The 19595-nt window shown below is 40.6% G+C and overlaps 1 protein-coding gene across 2 annotated transcripts in view; it reads left to right on the forward strand.

The window, feature by feature from the left end:
* The window catches only part of AUTS2 (activator of transcription and developmental regulator AUTS2), a 100918-nt gene that overhangs the window by 67075 nt on the left and 14248 nt on the right, over window positions 1–19595 (forward strand). For both annotated transcript variants that reach the window (XM_044286790.1, XM_044286789.1), the window contains 3 exons: window positions 4707–4778; window positions 10626–10655; window positions 12498–12569. In XM_044286790.1, the coding sequence (XP_044142725.1) occupies window positions 4707–4778; window positions 10626–10655; window positions 12498–12569 (174 nt within the window). The remainder of the gene's footprint in view (window positions 1–4706; window positions 4779–10625; window positions 10656–12497; window positions 12570–19595) is intronic.

Consider the following 19595-nt stretch of genomic DNA (forward strand, 5'->3'; position numbering starts at 1 on the left):
AAGACGACATTCTCCTGGGCGATGAGCAGGAGCCAGGGTACTTCACCACTTTCAATTTAGTGCAAATGGGGGCCTTCATGCTCCAATGTCTGCAGAGGGACCCCCGTATAAAAAGCATAAAGGGCAAAGACCAGTACTGGGTGGCAACGTAATTAGACCCTCGGTACAAACACAAAATGGCAGACATGTCACCAGCATCACAGAGGCCTGGCAGAATTCAGCATTTCCAGGCCTTGCTACAAGAGATTCTGCATACCCACAGCTGAAACAAGTGCGGGTACCTATCCTACAGCACCTGCAAGAAGAGGGCAGTTTGAAGATGTGTTGGTCATAACGGATATGAGATCATTCTTGCAGCCAACCCATCAACAGCCGCACTCCAGATCAAGCCACAGGGAACGCCTAGACCGACAGGTGCCTGACTACATTGGGTAAATGACCGATGTGGATGCTCTAAGAAGTGAGGAACCCCTGGACTACTGGATGGGCAGGCTTGACCTGTGGCCAGAGATGGCACAATTTGCCATGGAACTCTTGGCTTGCCCCTCGTCAAGTGTCCTGTCCAAAAGGACTTTCAGCGCAGCAGGGGGGATCGTGACCGATAAGCACACTCGCCAAGCTCACGAAAGTGTGGACTACCTCACATTCATAAAAATTAATGAGGCATGGTTTTTGGAGGAATTCAACACCTGTGATGACCACGTGCAATTGAATTTCCTCATGCCAGCCCACACATATTCGCCACCACTCAGAACAAAAAATGGTCCTTGTCTTATGTATATACAGCGGCATAAAAGGCCTTTTCTGTCAGGTGAATGCCTAATTTTTGGGGCCTCTACTCCAGTGGCCTACAGTGCAATTTTTATCAAGTGACCACCTTATGTACCTCCAGCCACAGAATCACAAGTTTTTTTTTGTCAGGTGAATGCCTAATTTTCGGGGCCTCTATTCCAGTGGCCTACAGTAAAATTTTTATCCAGTGACCGCCTAATGTACCTCAAGCCACAGGATCACAAGTTCTTTGGTGTCAGGTGAATGCCTCATTTTTGGGGCCTGTACTCCAGTGGCCTACTAGTAAAATTTTTATCCCGTGAACGCCTAATGTACCTCTAGCCACATCAGTCAAAGTTCTTTTCTGTCTGGTGAATGCCCAAATTTTGGGGCCTGTACTCCAGTGGCATACAGTAAAATTTTGATTCAGTGACCACCTAATGTACCTCCGATCACAGAATTACAAGTTCTTTTGTGTCAGTTGAATGTCAAATTTTTGGGGCCTCCATTCCAGTGGCCTACAGTTCTATTTTTTATCCAGTGACCGCTTAATGTACCTCCAGCCACATCATCACAAGTTCTTTTTTCTGTCAGGTGAATGCCTAATTTTTGGGGCCTGTATTTGCCGACAGTAAAATTTTTAGCCAGTGACCAGCTAATGTACCTCCAGCCACATAATCACAAGTTCTTTTCTGTCAGGTGAATGCCTAATTTTTGGGGCCCGTACTCCAGTGGCCTAAAATAAAATTCCACTAGGCTCCGGCCACAATGGCCAATGATTTAAATACATATTTTTTGTGGGAATTTTTGCCAATGATCCCCCTCTGGTATATCACTGTCCATGTTGTGGGACTATTTGTGTACTTCTAGTAAGTGTTTGCTGCCTGCAAATATTACCTGAAGGTTTTTCAGGTTCGCCTGCCATTAAACTGAATTGGGCCCGCCGCGAACACGAGGTTCACAAACATTTGATCGCGAACACGCGTTCGCAAACCGTCCCCGTCGATGTTCGTCCATCACTATTTGATTGAGGCAAACTGCACTGTTTTTCTTACTCTTTCTTTTTTTGGTCATGTTGCAACATTGTACTAAAATAAAATCCTTCATAAATCTGCACTCAATACTCGATAATGAGAAGATAAAAACAGAATTGTAGACATTTTTGCAAATTAATTAAAAAGGAAAAACTAAATTTTCAACTGGATATAAATATTCAGACCCTATAATATAACACCTGAAAGTTATCTTTCTCTTGACAATCTTTGAGGTGTTTATACAGCTTGAGCAGAGTCAATTGATGGTAAATTCAGTTTATTAGACAACATTAGGAAAACGCTGTCTTTCTATATAAGGTATTACAGCTGACAATGATATTATATAAAAAACCAAGCCTTATGAAGAAAATACCTGCCTGTGGAGCTGAGAGACAGATTGTGTGGAGGCAAAGTTCTGGAGAAGGACTTTTCCTAGAGCTGGCTGCCCCATCAAACTAAATAATCATTGGGAGAAGGGGCTTGGTAGGAGAGGTGACCAAGAATCCAGTGGTCAGTCTGGATGAGCTCTAAAGATGCTGTGTGCAGATGGGAGAAACTTCCAGAAGGTCAATCATCACTGCAGCAGTAAAATACACATGAAAGCCTGCTTGCAGTTTGCACAAAGATGACTTTCAGACTGTGAGAAACAGGATTATCTGGTCTAATGAAACCAAAATTGAACTTTGAACTTATCAACTACCCAATACCATCCCAGCAGTGAAGCATAATGGTGACAGCATCATGCTGTGGTGGTGTTTTTTATGGTCAGATTGAAGGAAGGCTGAAGAGAAAAGAGTACAGCAAAGTACAGAGATATTCTTAATGAAAACTTGATCCAGATTGCTCTGAAACTCAGGCTTGGCTGAAGGTTCACCTTCCAAGAAGACAATGACTCTGAGCACACAGCCAAGACAATACAGGGCTTGTTTAGAGACATCTTTGTGAATGTCCTTGAGTGGCCCAGCCAGAGCCTTGACTTGAATCCAATCAAATATCTCTGGGGAGACCTGAAAAATGGCTGTCTACCAACAGTCCAAATTTAATCTGAGATAACTTCACAGGATCTGCACATAAGGCTTCATGCACATGATCAGTGCCATTTATTGCGGTCCGCAAACCGCAATTTGCGGAACAGGCGTCGGCAATATAAATGCCTATTCTTGTCCGCAAAGCGCGGACAAGAATAGGACATATTATTATTTTTAACTGGGCCGCGGAACGGAGGCACAGATACGGACAGCACACAGAGTGCTGTTTGCATCTTTTGCTGTCCCATTGAAATAAACGGCGGCTCGGATGCAGACCCAAACAACGGTTGTGTGCATGAGGCCTAAGAATGGCAGAAAGTCCCTAAATCCAGGTGTGTAAACTTTGTGGCATCATACCCAAGATGACAGGCTGTAATCACTGCCAAAGGTGCTTTAACTAAGTACTAATTAAAAGGTCTGAATACTTATGTCAATGCAATATTTTAGTTTTTACTTTTCAATAAATTAACAAAGATTTTGAATATTGTGCTTTCACTTTGTCATTATGGAATATTGAGTGCAGAATGATGAGGAAACATTTTTATTTTAGCACAAGGCCGCAACATAACAAAATGAGAAAAAAGTTAAAGGCTCTGAAGACTTTCCAAATGCACTGTGACAAAAATTTACAATTAAGACATGTTTTTGTACACTTTAATAAATATGCTACACTGTAGCAATAAATTTACATGGTACAAAATTTTGAATGAATAGCTTACTTTTTAATTTCTTGTACAACGCTATGGTACAAAGAATTTTCTCTTTTCCATAGATGGTCCCCGGTGGCTTCTTCTGTAATAGTGTAACATAACATCCTTTCCCGGAATGGCTTTTTATTAGCGGTTGCCCATCCATACACTAATTACTTTTTTCCTAATTGTTGAGTGCATTATAGCTCAAGTGGTTTCTTTTCTTCATTGCACTATCGTAAGATAGTTAAGTGGCTCTGGAAGGATAATCTGCACTTGCAATCTAATATAGTTCTGACCCAAGGTCATTGTAACTGACTTAACCTGCTTCTGTGATGTGATATTTGAAGTCAGTGTGCATCCTTAATGGTTTGTGAATGTAATAGCAGCCTGTTAAGCTTGGTGGTCAAAGTTCATCATAAATTATGCAGCATATGGGAAGGTATTGTTTTCTCCTTTATTCTAAAGTGTAACTGTGAAGAGGAACCAGTGTACACATGTTTAATGATACATTAGCTCCTTGCATTGTATGTGTACAGATACTATTGACGGAGCATTTTGTATAATGACTGGCAGGATTAAAGTTCCATTTTATAAAAGAAAAATGAATGACAGTTAACCAGAGGAACATGCAACTGAGCATACAATCTAGACATAATTGCCAACACAGGGCAGCTCAGAAGCAGAGCAGGCTCTACTGATAACTTTGTGGTATCGCCGAAGAATCCGTGTGTAATTTCATCCAAGTTAGAGATGGGAGCTTTTCTCATTATCACTGTCCCTAGGGGAATATTGTCTAAGACACTCAGCCTACTGACACTTGAAATAAAGAATTGCACTGTGACACTGGCCTACAACCTGTAGAATGGTAATACTAACCTGCTTATACCCTACTTTTTAGAAGGACAAGGTTTTAAGTTACAACTTAAAGGTTGACAAAAGGGTGAACACTAGAAAGATTCCTGCTAATATAGCCCCTTGTTTCCACTGTCGTAGTTGATGATGTTTAGCTTCACTTATCAAGGGAAGTCACAGGCCATTAGGCCTAAGCTGCCTGAAAATGAAAAAGAAACGGCCAGGCACAGAGGCTTGTCAAACACAAAGCTAAAAAAGATACAAAGTAGCACAGAGAAGAAAACTCTTTTGTCACATCCAATTAATTTCAAACGTTGTCTTCTTCTCAGACTTCCAATCCTATTGATGTTGCAGCCAGACCTGGAACTGTCCCTCACACTCTGTTGCAGAAGGACCCAAGGGTAAGTGGAAGAAGAACAACTCCACAGTCCACAGTGTCACCATTATGTCAACATGTTTCTAACCCTCCTGGGAGTGATAAATGCCCTTGTCACAAAAAGCTAGTTAATCTTACACCTTATGCTTTCTCTGGACTATGATGTCATTTTGTTGCTTAAGGGACATTTCCTCATGCTATAGTGCATGGAATCTTAACTATTTTTTTCTTGATCATTTGTATTGTCATTCTCCATAGCATTCTTGTTATGTGCTGCAGGACAAACTCATATTTCAGAACCTGTCATATTAGTCCCAGATCTCAGAAGGGAGCTCCTACAGGCTGCCTGACATACCCTGATATAATGTTATATCCATGTTCAAAGGACAAGCATCCCTCTAAATTTAGAGCTTATCCACAAGGATTGGTATGGTAAATAACTTCATACTGATGGCAGGCATTGAATTAGATTCACTAAAGAGATGGCGCTTGTAAATTGCATGTCATTACTATCGGATACAGTAGGCTTGTTAGGTGAATGGTATAGAAAATACAGCTGTCATAGTGACACAGCTTCTGGCCTCCCTCTGATCCTAAAATGTGTTCCACTTTGTTTATTTGCAAATACGGAAATCCAATATAGTGGTCACTGTTCTTTTGTATGTTTCTCAAACACCCACTTTTTGTGGTCCCTACAAAATAAATGCATCTAATAGCTTTTTTTTGGGGTTGCTGGTACATTTAGGTATAGATGCTCGTCTATACCTAAATGTATCTGGACCATGGGACTTTATTGATACAACATCAAAGTGGGAGTCCAGAGATTCAGACTTCCCTCTTTGAGTAAAAAACAGCTGCTAAGAGAAGCTCCAACCTGGCAGACTTGACACAGTTATGTATTACATGGCCAACTACTCATTTGAATAAGCATTTTGTAAGACTACATTATCTTAGGAACAGTTATTACATGTTCTATTTAGAAAAGGGACAATACATATAAAACCAGTTATAATATTATTCATGCATGCAGGACTTTTTATGCAGTTAATTCAGGACCCTGAAAAGGAAACCACAGACAATCCATTATAGTTCTAGATTTGTGTGGTTCTGGTCAGCTATGTGGGACCCCTAGAATGGAGCAGAACAATGGAAATAAATAAGAGTGATCTGAATGGTGCCTCATATTGTTTTCATGGCATGCTTTAACCCCTTCCTGACCAGCGGTGTACATGTATGGTGCTGGCTAGGACTTTGAAGATGATGCCCGCTCCACTCATGAGCGGAACGGGCACCATAGCCAACGAATGTATGGCAGCCAGAACTTAATATCTGTGACTGGTGGCAACACAGATGTATAGAAATTAATGGAGCAACCTGACTGGATTAACCATTCATTTCAGGTAGATCCATGGAGTACGGAGTAGGTCCCCCACTGATCCAATAGTTAATCCCTATCTTGTGGATAGGGGATAACTTAATATAACTGGAATAACCCTTTAAATAACTGGTTTACTCAACTGCTTTGCAGTGTTGACTATAATGGGTACATATCTTATTACTCTAGAACACTGAGGCTGTCCTTGAGGTGTGAACACCACCTCCCTTATCTTTTCCTATGTGAGGGGAGAAGGACAAATATCTCCTTGTGCAAAAACAAGCATTTATCACTAAATGAAAAGGTTGACATCTCATCCCTACTGGGAAGAGTTTCATCCAATAATCATATGAGCCATATAAAGGGATCTTCTATAGACAGCTTTCAACCATTTCAAAAAGTGTATAATAAAACATTTGAAGGCAATGACATTATTACAGAGGGAATGTTTAACTTGAAAGACGCTTTAATTTCTAAAAATATCATCACTGAAGAATCGTTATTGCCAGAAAATCTGCATTAGTTATCTCAGAAGATAGTTTGCAGCAAAATGTTGTGATTTGTTTGTTGCCCTTTTGTCAGCTGTCAGAAACCCAAAAATCAGGCCTGTCACTTGCCATCAGATCATGTCCCCAAGATGTCACGTTATGTTAAAATGATTACACGTGAAGAAAGTGGATGTGAGATGTTTTGAAGGGCATAATAAGATGCAATATGCACGTTGTTGTGTTCTAGTTCCAGAAACCATGTAGACATGTAATAGAAATCCATACAGTATAAGAAATTTGGGCAAGCTGAGCCAGTGCCAAAAGCAGCATATTTTAATGTGGTAACTATACATTTTTGAATGTATAAGTGAATTTAATGATTTTTAAAATGTCCTCATAAAATCTCATAATTTAACAGTTGGGAGCAGCCTAACTATTTGGTTATTTGAGCAGACCCCGATCCGTGGATAGAGAAGATCCATAATCTCTCTAATTTTAGTCTAAGTCTACCAAAATAAAGATAGTCATGCAATAAATTCTCCTAAGGTACAGTTTACTAACCAAAATTAAGTATTAATAGCTAGAGTGGTTGGTAATGGCCTAGAGGCACAAATGATTCCAGTCGGCTTTGCCTATCAATGCAAATGAGTTCTCTATCCCTTGAATTGAGCATCCCCAATATAATCACCTCCTATACCCTGAATCCTGGTATATGGTAAATAAACCTAGATAGAAAAGACAAATTTTAGCATACTTGGTCATTTTCTTCCTATGTTCTCTCTATTCTTTCTATCACTCCACTTTCCCTCTTGAGTCTGAATTTACATTCCTACCCTTATGATCAGATATATTCAAAATTTTTCCCCATTAATCCCATGAGGAGCTGGAAATTCAACAATTTTACAATTATATTAAACATCTACTATCTAAATGTATTCAAGTCAGGCCCCTATTTGATTGTAATATTATGCTCTTCTTGAGTTTAAGTCAAGATTAATTCAATATTAGTCGACAATGCTGATTTATTATACTAAAGAAAACCACATTGTTATAAAATATGTAGTATTTACAGAGTGTGATTCATCGTAACTTCTAGGAAGTGATTCCTGAAATCTACTCTCTGTCTTGTGGCTTCATTCTATGCATTGAGAAGAATGCAATTCTATAGAATAAGCAAATAATATTTAAAGGGGTTGTTGGCCTTTTTCTTACTGATGACCTACCTTTGGATAGATCATTTAAATATTAAAATGGAGTCTGTAAGCAGTTTTGTCAATGCAAAACTGCTGACTGGTATAGTTAGGATCAGGGAACAGGAGGTAATGCATACCTCTGTCCCTGCTTTTATTCAACATAGTTCTTAAAACCTTAGCTTTGATTGCTATGGGCACTGCTCCTACAATTGTACTGGTAGTGCACAGAAGGCAGGTCCGCAGGCTGCAGTGCTTCAGGCTCAGTGTATGATCCATTGCAAATCCCTTCCTCTCTGCTATGAGTGACAATTGCAGCAGTCTCCTTGTTGGGCACACCAGCTATCACCACAGTGATGTGGGGCTTAGAGTGGCTCGTACACTAAGCCTGAACCACTGCAACCTGCGGACCTCCCCCTCCCCGATGCACTTGTGTGAACAGTACTCATGGGTTTCATAACCCATTTTTTCAGCACTCCATTGATTGCATTGACAGAGGTATGCATCACCCCATCCTGCCTCTACCTACAGTATATCTGTCAGCAGTTTTTCATTGTTAGATCTATTGACAGATTCACTTTAAGTAGGGTAAAACTACAACACAAATATTCATTTATTTTTTGTCAGTCTCCGACAATTTTTATGCAATTTTTAATTTTATTTCTCTCCTCTCTTATTTGTATGTTACTATGATCAACTATGATTTTTCTTATTGCCATACTTTATGCTGCATTTTATTCTTTTTGCACAGATTTTAAATTGTAAGTTAATTAAAGTAATATTTTTCTAACCTTCCGTTTCACGCACCAAGATATATGCTTTGTGCCACATGTATTAGACTAATCCTGGGATTGTCTCGGCATGGATGTCAGTTCATTAGCTAGGAAGGAGAGCCGTCATAATTGTGTCAGTTTATGATCAGTATTAGGGTAACAAAGAAATCTTTATTTGTACGAGAAAAAAAAAAGTTATGTTTAAAATCTAGATTGGGAGAGCACATCCACTGTCTTTAAGGTAGCAGCCAATTCCCTCTTCAAAGCAATACAGCTTTCCCTGTGGCGATGTGGTGGAGAGGGTTTGTGCATGAAATGTAGGCATTTGTTGTTATAACAATACAGTCCCATATTCCCCGAGCTGCTGTATTATTGAGTGCGCTGATGAAATATTGATGTAATTGGTGGATTGGAGTCTCTTGATTTCCAAGTCAGGGTTGAACAAACAGGAACTCATATCGAAAGCTTTAGCAATGCAGACCAGACAACGGCATGTGATATTTACATCCATTTTCCAATACACTACAAAAGAGCTCCATGTTCTTTAGGTTTCCAGGTATCCTTAACCCTGATACACTTAGAGTATAATACAAGATACTGTGATGGGTGTGTTATCCACAAGGAGCCCCCCTTCCCCCTATGCATATATTTCATAGCCAGATATCTGGTTGCACTGTTTAATCGGTAACCAGTGTGGGAATGTAAAATCCGGAATCTGTTGGCAGTAGCATTGTCGGAATTTTGAATTGCTTTTGTCGTCATATTGTTACCAATTACATTTTCACCATGGGTGACACACCCTGTCAGGCAAGTGCAGAGATAATCTCAAATAATACCTTTATAGTAAATGATATCAGTGGGAATAGTCAGAAGGCATTATGCTTTAAATCAAAGGCTAAAAGTTAAATGGCACATGTATGGGATATTATTTCCAGCAGACATAACACAAAAAATGCACTCAAATGACACTCAACTCAAATGAGTTCAGTTTTTACTATCTACCATAAATGTTTTTTTAATGTTGAAACCCTTTTACATGGATATCTGTTACTTCTGTCAACTGATGCTTTGCAGATAATGCCTCTAGGCTTTGTTCACATGGCAGAGCTGGGTAGCAGAAGGCTGCCCAGTGAAGCTGCCTCCTACAGGGCTGCAAGGGCTTCTGTGTATTACGGTATGATATGTGCCACAGTAGATACCGTGCAATACAGCATATGATATTAGAGGCATATGGAGGAGGTATAAATGCCTCCCTACTATGTACACACTTATCATACACAGATTTAGCAGAGCTCGTGTTCTTTTCATTGGACTGCATCAGCAAAACTCAGGTTATTATAAGTTTAAGGACAAATACATTTTTATTCTTACCTTCTTTTTTTTTTTATAAATAAGACTCAGAAACAATGATTATACCCAGAACCACTTGTGTCTGAATAAAACGCCTCAACACATTTATTAACTTATATACATTGTGTTACTTACGTTTTAGAACTTTTTATTTTTTTTGCTAATCAGTTTTTTCCCTTGCAAAGCTTTGTGTTTCATACAAGAAAGCTTGGCCTTGTCTAAGACATTGAACAGCTAAATCCCAATAAAAAAGAAGAAGCATTTTACTATATCAAAACAGCAGCTGTCAAATGTTGGCAATGCGAAGTGTCATACTTGTCAATGCCAAAATATCCCACATTGTATTTTAGAAAAAAAAAAAAGATGTGTTGTAGAAAACAAGCAAGTGGCCTTGGCTGTCATACAAAGGCAGAATAGAATAGAGGACAATGGGAAATCAGGATGAGTGCTTTAAAAGAGTATTCAACATAGTTGGGCGTGTATATATACTGGCATATGTACTGTATATGTTACAAAATGGATTTATATTGGTTGTGATGATGCACAAATTGACTAATTATTTTATAAAAGGACTTAATTTGAAAGTAAAATTTCTACATTTCAGTACCTTTTCATTAAAAACCAATAAGCATGTGTTAATTAATTTGATTGTCTGAGTGACAGGCATGTAACTGGGTTGTCATTTTCTCTTCACAGTTGACTGATCCTTTCAGGCCTATGCTGAGGGTAAGAGTCTATTTTAATGTTTCTAAGCATATGAAGCCAACATAATAGCTTGATTGATTTGTCATGTAGATTATAAAACAGTGTAAAAGCATTTGCTAACAATATATTTTCTGATCATCTGTTAATATGGGATTATATTTATTCTTATAATATTTGTTGAATAGCCAAGGGCATAATTGACAATTATTAGGTAGGGTATGTAGGGTCCGTCGTTGACGGAAGGTATGTGTCACCGACGTTCCTGGCCTCGTTGAAGTAAGAGCCGGTATTTTCAGGTGTCAGCGGCAGCTAATACCGATTGACACTTGGCTATTTTAGTATGGCTGTATAGCTGATACGGGACGGCTCTTACTGGGAGTAGCCATAGTGATGGGTGGGTGACTACTCCCCACGTCCCAGGCTGAGTCTTGACTGGCCTATAAAAACCCAGCAAGCAGTGTCAGCTGAGAGTGGATTACTCCTCTCTGACAGTGGAGCTCTGTCAGTCTCTGTGCTGGGACCTGTATTAAGGCCTGCTACCTTGTTTGATGTAAAATCAGGTGGATTCTTCTTTTTCCAAGGATTTCTTCTTTACTGCATGGTGTGAACAAACACCAAAATCACAAGGTGAATGTATTCCTTGAAACTGACTTTTTGTTTTGTCATTTACTTGACACTTGGGTCTGTTCACACGACCGTGCCATTTTTTGTGGTCCGCAAATTGCGGATCCGCAAAAAGCGGATGCCGCCTGTGTGCCTTCCCCAATTTGCGGAACAGAACAGGAGGCCCATTATAGAAATGCCTATTCTTGTCCGCAAAACGGACAAGAATCGGACAGGACTCATAATTTACAAACCTACAATAGAGGAAGCCTGTCAGGAGCTTCTTGCAGCCTTAACCACAGACATCACGAAATACTGACAGACACTATCTTTACAAACAGCTATGCTTTACTTTAAAAGGATTCAACTTTTAAGAGAAAACATGGATTTAAAATTAGCAAGAAATGTGGAAAATAGTCTAGTTGTCTCCCCTCCAGCTACTCCCTGCCCGTGTTGGTTAAATACACAGATTGACTTAGGATTAATCTACTGCCAAATTGCACAGAAATGGATGCTAGTGGAATCTGTTTCCCTTTTGATGATCAGCAGACCCCTAAAGAAAATTCAGCGAGAACCGTTTAGGTGTCTTATCTTTTATACAGAAGTCAACCTATACTATTCAACAAACTAACTCTACTCTTAGCTCATGTCTACTGTCTTAAGGAACAATAATGCAAAGGGGGGATTAATCAAGCTCTACACTCCAGAATTCTGTCTTCGAAAAGTTGCAGAAATATAATTTCTGGCTTTTTGGGCATACCTGCTCAAAAATCGAGTAACATTTTGCCTTTTTTACACCACTCACTTCAGTTTTAAGTGGGTGGGCATGATTAACTGTGTTATTGAGTTTCACCCCAGTCTAGAATTATCACGGTGAGTCACCAAAAAGTTGCTAACTCACTCTAGTAAGGGGGGTATAGACAAACTGGTGTAGCATTTCTAAACAAAAGAATTAGGGTTAAAGATGCATCCAATTTAACAAACATCACACAATATATGACTCGGTGCAAAGTGCGCCAGTTCAGACTGATAAATTCTCTTCCCAAAGTGCTTTTGTTGTACTAAAAAATCATTACCGATTTCTCAACATCCTATGCAGAGATGCACAACATTTCACAGTAGTAATCAATACAAAATCAGAGTAGTTTTAGTAGTTCAGAGTGCTGCATCAGCCTTTCGTAAATAGCCCCCTAGCCATTTACTAGTTCATTGTAGCTATACTGTGCAATGTTTTAAATCTTATTATTTTATTTCACCTAGAAACCTGGAAAATGGTGCGCTATGCATGTTCATATCGCCTGGCAAATATATCATCATCAACAAAAAGTCAAGGTAAGTACAAAATTAAAATTATTACCTGCAGTTTGCAGGTACACTCATTAAATGACTGTATCAATGGCATGACAAAAATATAATTAATATGGCTACATGGGGCTTAGGCTACTTTCACATTAGTGTTTTTACTGGATCCGGCAGGCTTCCGTTACTGATAATGCAACCATCTGCATACGTTTTCTATTGTGTCAAATTGTGTCAGAGAAAACAGATCCATCCACATTGACTTGCATTGGGGTCACGACGGATATGTTTTGGCAATGTTAAAGATAATATAACCGGATCTGTTCATAACGGATGTAGATGGTTGTATTATCAGTAACGGAAGCCTGCCAAACCTTTTTTTGTGGTGGAAGAGGTGCATGGGAATACAGTGTATTCAATACACCATAAAAGACTCATTTAAAGTGTCTTTATGTTCAGCCGCTTTCCTCTGGTGGAGTAGAGAAGGCAGGGGCAATCCAGGTCTTGTTCATTTTTATAAGAGTCAACCGGTCAGCATTTTCAGTTGACAGGCGGATGCGCTTATCAGTTATTATGCCCCAAACAGCACTAAATACCAGCTTTGACAAAATGCTGGCGGCAGGGAAGGCCAGCACCTCCAAGGCGTTGAGCGCGAATTCGTGTCATGTGTCTAGCTTGGACACCCAATAGTTGTAAGGCACTGAGGAATCACTTAGAACGCAGACACTGTCTGCTACGTACTCCTTCACTATCTTCCAAAATTTTTCCCTCCGTGTAACAGTAGGCCGCGAATCAGGGTGAGGGTGCTGGCGGGGTGTCATGAAACTGTCCCAGGCCTTGGAGAGTGTTGCCCTGTCTCTGTGGAACACCTACCTCTTGATAAGGGAGATTTTCTCAAGGGGGTGCTCCAGGGAACAGTTGCGGGCCTGTTTGGTGTGGCTGGCATTTTGCTACCCCACTGCCTCTTCCAGCCTGTTGCGCTGCTGCGGATCCCTCCACCTCTATACTGTTGTCCTCGCTTGGCTTGCCACCTTCCCAGGTTGGGTCAGTGATTTAATCGTCCACCACCTTCTTTTCCACTTACTCACTCTGGTCATCCTCCTGACTTGTTGGCCTAACAACAATCTCACTTATTGACAACTGTGTCTCATCCTCATCATCAACCCCTTGAGACACTAATTGCGGTTTACTTATTGGCAACTGTGTCTCATCATCATCATCCACCTCGTGAAACACTATTTGCCATTCCCCACCGCCATCTTATTTTGACTGTGGATGCTCAAGAGTTTGGGAATCAGGACACAAGATCTCCTCATGTTCTTCTTCAAGCGGGCTTGGCGAGAGGCCCAAATTAAGGAATGGCGATGAAAAGAGCTCCTCGGAACATCCGAGTGTGGGATCACTTTTTTGCAAAGAGTCTCCATGGTGGGAGGAAGGAGAATCAGGGCAAGGATTCTGTTGACCAGACTCTTGGCTACTGAGACTGGACTTTGTGGAAGACAGTGTGGTGCTTAACCGACTAGAAGCATTATCTGCTGCAATCCAACCGACCACCTGGTCGCACTGGTGTGACGTCGAGAATGGTGTCCTGCGCCGCCCTGCAAACTGGGACATGAAGCTGTGTATCGTGAATGAGTGTGTTTCTTGTGTTTTGGCAGCAGGCACAGGGTCACAGCATCTGCGTGCACCATCAGCAGCACGGCCACTTCCATCCCTTACTGCTCGCCTTCCGCATATCAAATGGCATATATGCTTGCAAGTATGTCACACGTACAGTAGCGCAGGTTTTGCGCAAATAAATTAGACTGAATGTCACTGATTGGCGCAAACATTATACTGGAGATGCAGTGCAGGTAATGTCACTGCAACCAGCAATGAAAACATTTGACTGAATGTCACTGATATTTAGGATGGGAAAACGTTATACAGGAGATGTAGCTTAGGTAATGTCGCTGCCACCAGCAGCAAAACAATTACACTGAACTTCATTGATATTTCGGATGTGCTAACGTTATACTGGTGATGTATCACAGGTAGTGTCGCTGAAACCAGCAGCGAAAAAAGTACACTGAGTGTCACTGATATTTCGGATGCGCTAATGTTATATAGAAGATGCAGCACAGCAAATGTCGCTGTCACCAGCGGCGAAAAAATTACACTGAATGTCACAGATATTTTGCATGTGCTAACGTTATGCTGGAGATGTATCGCAGGTAATGTTGCAGCAGTAATGCAGCAGCCAAACAATTGCACACAATTTAGTGCAGGTTGCGCTAAAAATATATATTGCTGCCAGACACAACAATAGTCCTTAAAATGACTTTTGGGTCTCTAACACCAACCCTGCCTAACAAAAAAATAAAATTCAATTCCCTACACTATCTGTCCCTTCTACAGCACAGCTCTCCCTGACAAAGACTGGCCGAACCACATGTCATCGGGTGCTTTATAGCACCCGATGATGCGTTTCGGCCAGCCAATTACTGTACTGCCACTCACTGTAATGCCTTAGCCATGTGGGTTACAGGCATTACAGTGAGTGGCAGTACTTACTTGCATGTTTATTGGCTGATGTCAGCATCAGAGAACCAAACCAACATAATAAAATATCAGTCAGTTCTGACTTTCAAAGAGGGGTTATGAAAGCTATGAATTAGTAGACCCAAAGCTTGACTATACTTCAAACCACCAACAAACCGAGATGTCTTTAGACATTGTGTAGTTTATTTATACAATACAGTTTTCATTGTATGACATGCATAAACTTATTTAATACTTGAGCACCACTAATATTTCTCCCTATGAATTATTAGTATGGCCCTTGATGAAGACAACACCAAGTGTGCTCTACACAGAGAGCATCTCTTACTGGAAAACACCTCATATCCATGCAACACAAAGATAGGATATCTTTGTAGACTGCTTAATTTTACCTTGTTCCAAACTCTAATCCCAATTTAGACACACCAAAAAAAACAAAAAAACTGCATTTAATAAATGTGGTCAGTGGCTTACATAGAGAAGTAAGGACAGGACAGAAGGGTTTCTGCCTAAACCCTTTTCAATGACCCCTGGGACATTTTTCCATTGACTCATTTGCTAAAAGTTTTTCTTTTAGAGCAGGGGTGCTCAACCTGCGGCCATCCAGCTGTTGGAAAACTACAACTCCCACAATCCCCTGCTGCAGTCTGATAGCAGTAGGCTGTACAGGAATGCTGGGAGTTGTAGTTTTGCAACAGCTGGAGGGCCACATTTTGGGTATCCCTGCTTTAGAAGATAGAGTAGAAGAGGAGATAATCCCAACTAAGACTGGTCCCCATAGCAGTCGCATGGTCTGCGCTATGGTAGTTACGCCCCTGAATGTGGTCCATATCTCATAATAGTTGTATTCTCAGCCCCTAATTTTTTTACATTCCTTGTTGAACTTCATTGTATTTGAATTAATCTCATGTAATGTTTGATTGCCCAACACCGCAATGCAAGTTGTTATTTTAAGTGAGGAGAATTTTACCTTAGAGACTATAGTAACCAAATGAGAAAAACTATTAGAATAACTGCTAATCCACATGAGGCATTGTAAATAGACTCCAATGATCACTATGATGTTTTCCCTGAAGCAAGAAATTAAGCCAGCTACCTGCTTTTAATAAAATAAACATTGTTTCATAAATGGTATCACATACCTGAGCAAATGCCTCTCGGTGCTTAAAGGGGACCTTTCACCACTCCTGACATTCCTGTTTTATTAGCTTCATGCATTCCCCACGTACTAACAATTCTGGAGCATCAATTCTTATGGCTCTATGATGTGCTGTTTTCTTTCTTATTTCTACTATTTCAGTAAGAGTACAGAGGGGAGGTAACCAGTTGGGGGGGGGGGTGTACCTTCACAGACTGACTCTATCCAATCAGTGCTGCCATTTTCAGACTGTGCAGGGTACACACCCCCAACTGGTTACCTCCCCTCTGTACCCTTGCTGAAGGCTAATATCAATTCATTCATAACTTCTAGTGCAAATAATAAAGGAATGGCACAACATAGAGACATACGATTAGACGCTCCAAAATTGTTAGTATGTGCAGAATGCATGGAACAATTGAAATAGGCATGTCAGGAGTGGACAAATTCAAGGTTCAGTTTGTATTTATTGCTTATTTTTACATTTGACATGTGTTTTCTAAGAACCATGTGATGTTTAGATTGTAATGATTTATCACTTGTTACCAGATCTGAATGTTTCCATTCATTTATCTGTCCAATGAAACTATTAAGCTGCAGCATAATGAGAATTTGCACCTTAAAGCACAGAACATACCATTGATAAGACATGTTTCTCAGTAGGGCTCAATAGGTATTACTTCCTCCTTGGCAAACACACTCCCAAAATCTTATGACGTATACTGTAAGACAAATGTGTTGGTGACTATCTAGACGTGGCTATTATCTAATGTATGCAGGGGTGTCCTGGCTCTCCTCAGATGGCTGTATTTCTACTTACTAGATCCCTTGTACCAGCAGGAAAAGCAGGAAACTGCTGGTCACTGCCAGAGGAATATGACAACAGAAGATTCCCTAATCTCAATTAAAAAGATGCATGCGTTTGGGAGGTTGGAAAGAATAGTTGTCAGCTCATTTGGCCGACTGCTATGGAAGGCTACATTATGTGTCTCCACAGAAACTATCAACAATGCCAACTAAAATAATGCAGCATGCTCGGCTATTTTGTCTGACAATGTTATGATCGTGGCCTATGCCTGACGCTGTCCTGCACCCCTGAGGGGGAATGGGTGCAACATCTCTTACCCTGTCCTGAATCTTGCCTGGCTGGTGCCCCAGACCCATGTGTTCTCATTTGCCACCTGTAACAGGTCCAGCTGCCAATGTTCCAGGTGCCCTTTGCTGCCCCACGCCATTGTCGAAGGGCCTGCCTCTTCTTCCTGGCCTTTCTCTTAGGGCACATGCATGCTTCCTACTGGCCTCTTAAAGGGCCAGCATGCACTTGTTCAAATTCTTTCCCAGCCTATGGCTGGCTGTCCCTGGATATATATATATATAATGTACCTTCCCTAGTGGGAGGGTTTCTGAGCTTAGGTGCCTAGCATCCTGGTGTTCCAGTGAAGGTGTGCTTATTTGTTTGTCTGCCCTTTGTATGGCTTCTCTGCCTGTTCTTTGACTGCTTATCTGCTGCCTATCCTGACTATAGCCTGACTACCATTTTGAATAATTTCTGACTGCCCTGATCTCGGACTAGTTTCACAAAAAATAAAGTTAGCTAGTACAGTGGGTCCAAACCCACTGCCTATTACAGATAAAATGGGATAATGAATACCACAATGTAGTTCATTACATTTTATGTAATGGAAATACCACAACAAACTCTCAGTCCAACCACACTCTATTTAGCATATAAGCCTACACCTGCCTCCAGTTCACTAAAACTCAAAAGACAAGCCTAATTAATCTTGCAGGCTAACAATAGGTCAAATTGATTCCACATGCAGACAATCCACTGACTTTGCCCCTTGGTTTCTTTGTGCACCACTAATCAGTTTTGAGGCATAGCACTCCAGCATCACAACTCATGCCCATGTCAGTCCAACCTGTCTAGCTACTTTATGCCCCTGTCAGTGTCAGGCTCTTCCTGGTCATGCACTGATGCCGGTGTCCTGTATTTTTAGTTCACAGCTGAGAGATTAATCATTTTTGCTATTAGCCATTGTGACAGGACATAGTAGTGCCCCTGAATACCACACCACTAAGTCCAGGAACATAACTCAAAAAGATACAGTCATCACTCAATAAAAAGATCCCTTATAAAAATATCAGATTTTTTTTAAAAAAAGTGTAATTTCAATTATAGCACAGAGAAAAATATGTTTTGCAATTTCAATGTGTGACTATGGCATGCTGTACGATCTTTGGAGCCTCTTCAAAGACAGGTGCGCTCTGCGGTCTTACTAAACCCTCAAACTGATTTTTAAATTGAGAGATTAGCCAACATGTCCTACGGTGTAGGACATGTCTGAGCCCGAGCACCGCGCCAAGGTTTCTCAAGTAGCTCGGGGACCTAACACTCACCTACCTGTGCCATATGGGCATTACCAGGAGCCAGTGGGCAAATTACAGGAGCATGAAGCCGACTCACAAACAACTCACCAGTTACCTCCAGCATGTAACCATGCTTGCAATGGGAGGAGGGAGGAGTCTGCTAGCATGGTTACACGCTGGAGGTAACTAGTGAGTTGTTTGTGAGTCGGCCTCATGCTCCTGTAATTTGCCCACTGGCTCCTGGTAATGCCTATACGGCACAGGTAGGTGAGTGTTAGGTCCCCGAGCTAATTGAGAAACCTTGGCGCGGTGCTCGGGCTCAGACATGTCCTACACCGTAGGACATGTTGGCTAATCTCTCAATTTTAAAATCAGTTTGAGGGTTTAGTAAGACCGCAGAGTGCACCTGTCTTTGCTATTATTTTGTTATATTGCTATATTGATTATCACATCCACACAATTGCTATCTTGTGTAGGATGCCTATTGTGATACTTGTGGTTCGCTGCGAGCATCCTCCACTGTATGCATTTTTGCTCCCCTATATATATGCACAACTGCATGTGGGTTTGAGCACTTCCTGCTTGTTTAATACCACATCATTCTTTTCAGTTTGTATTCCTCTTCAAAGTTTATTCACGCTATATTTACCAGGCACACAATAAGCATAAAAAAACTAAAGAAAAACTATGAACATAGATAGATTAGATGATAGATAGATAGATAGATAGATAGATAGATAGATAGATAGATAAAATCTGCCACTAAGGAGTCACTGGTGTGTTTTTAAGACATTACTGAATTACAGGCCATTGACTTTAGAAGGATAAATATGCAATTATTTTCAGTAATTACACATTTAATTACAATGGCCTCTGGATGAAGGTTGTACTTTGGAAATGGATAATGGTTTCTTTAATTATTTGAGCCATTTTGCAGGCATTAACAGCTAATGTTATAATTACCTAATAGCATTGTCTAGTGTTAGGACTTCCTTGTATTCCAGTTTTGG

Source organism: Bufo gargarizans, chromosome 3, assembly GCF_014858855.1.
Source record: "Bufo gargarizans isolate SCDJY-AF-19 chromosome 3, ASM1485885v1, whole genome shotgun sequence".
NCBI classification, from domain to species: domain Eukaryota; kingdom Metazoa; phylum Chordata; class Amphibia; order Anura; family Bufonidae; genus Bufo; species Bufo gargarizans.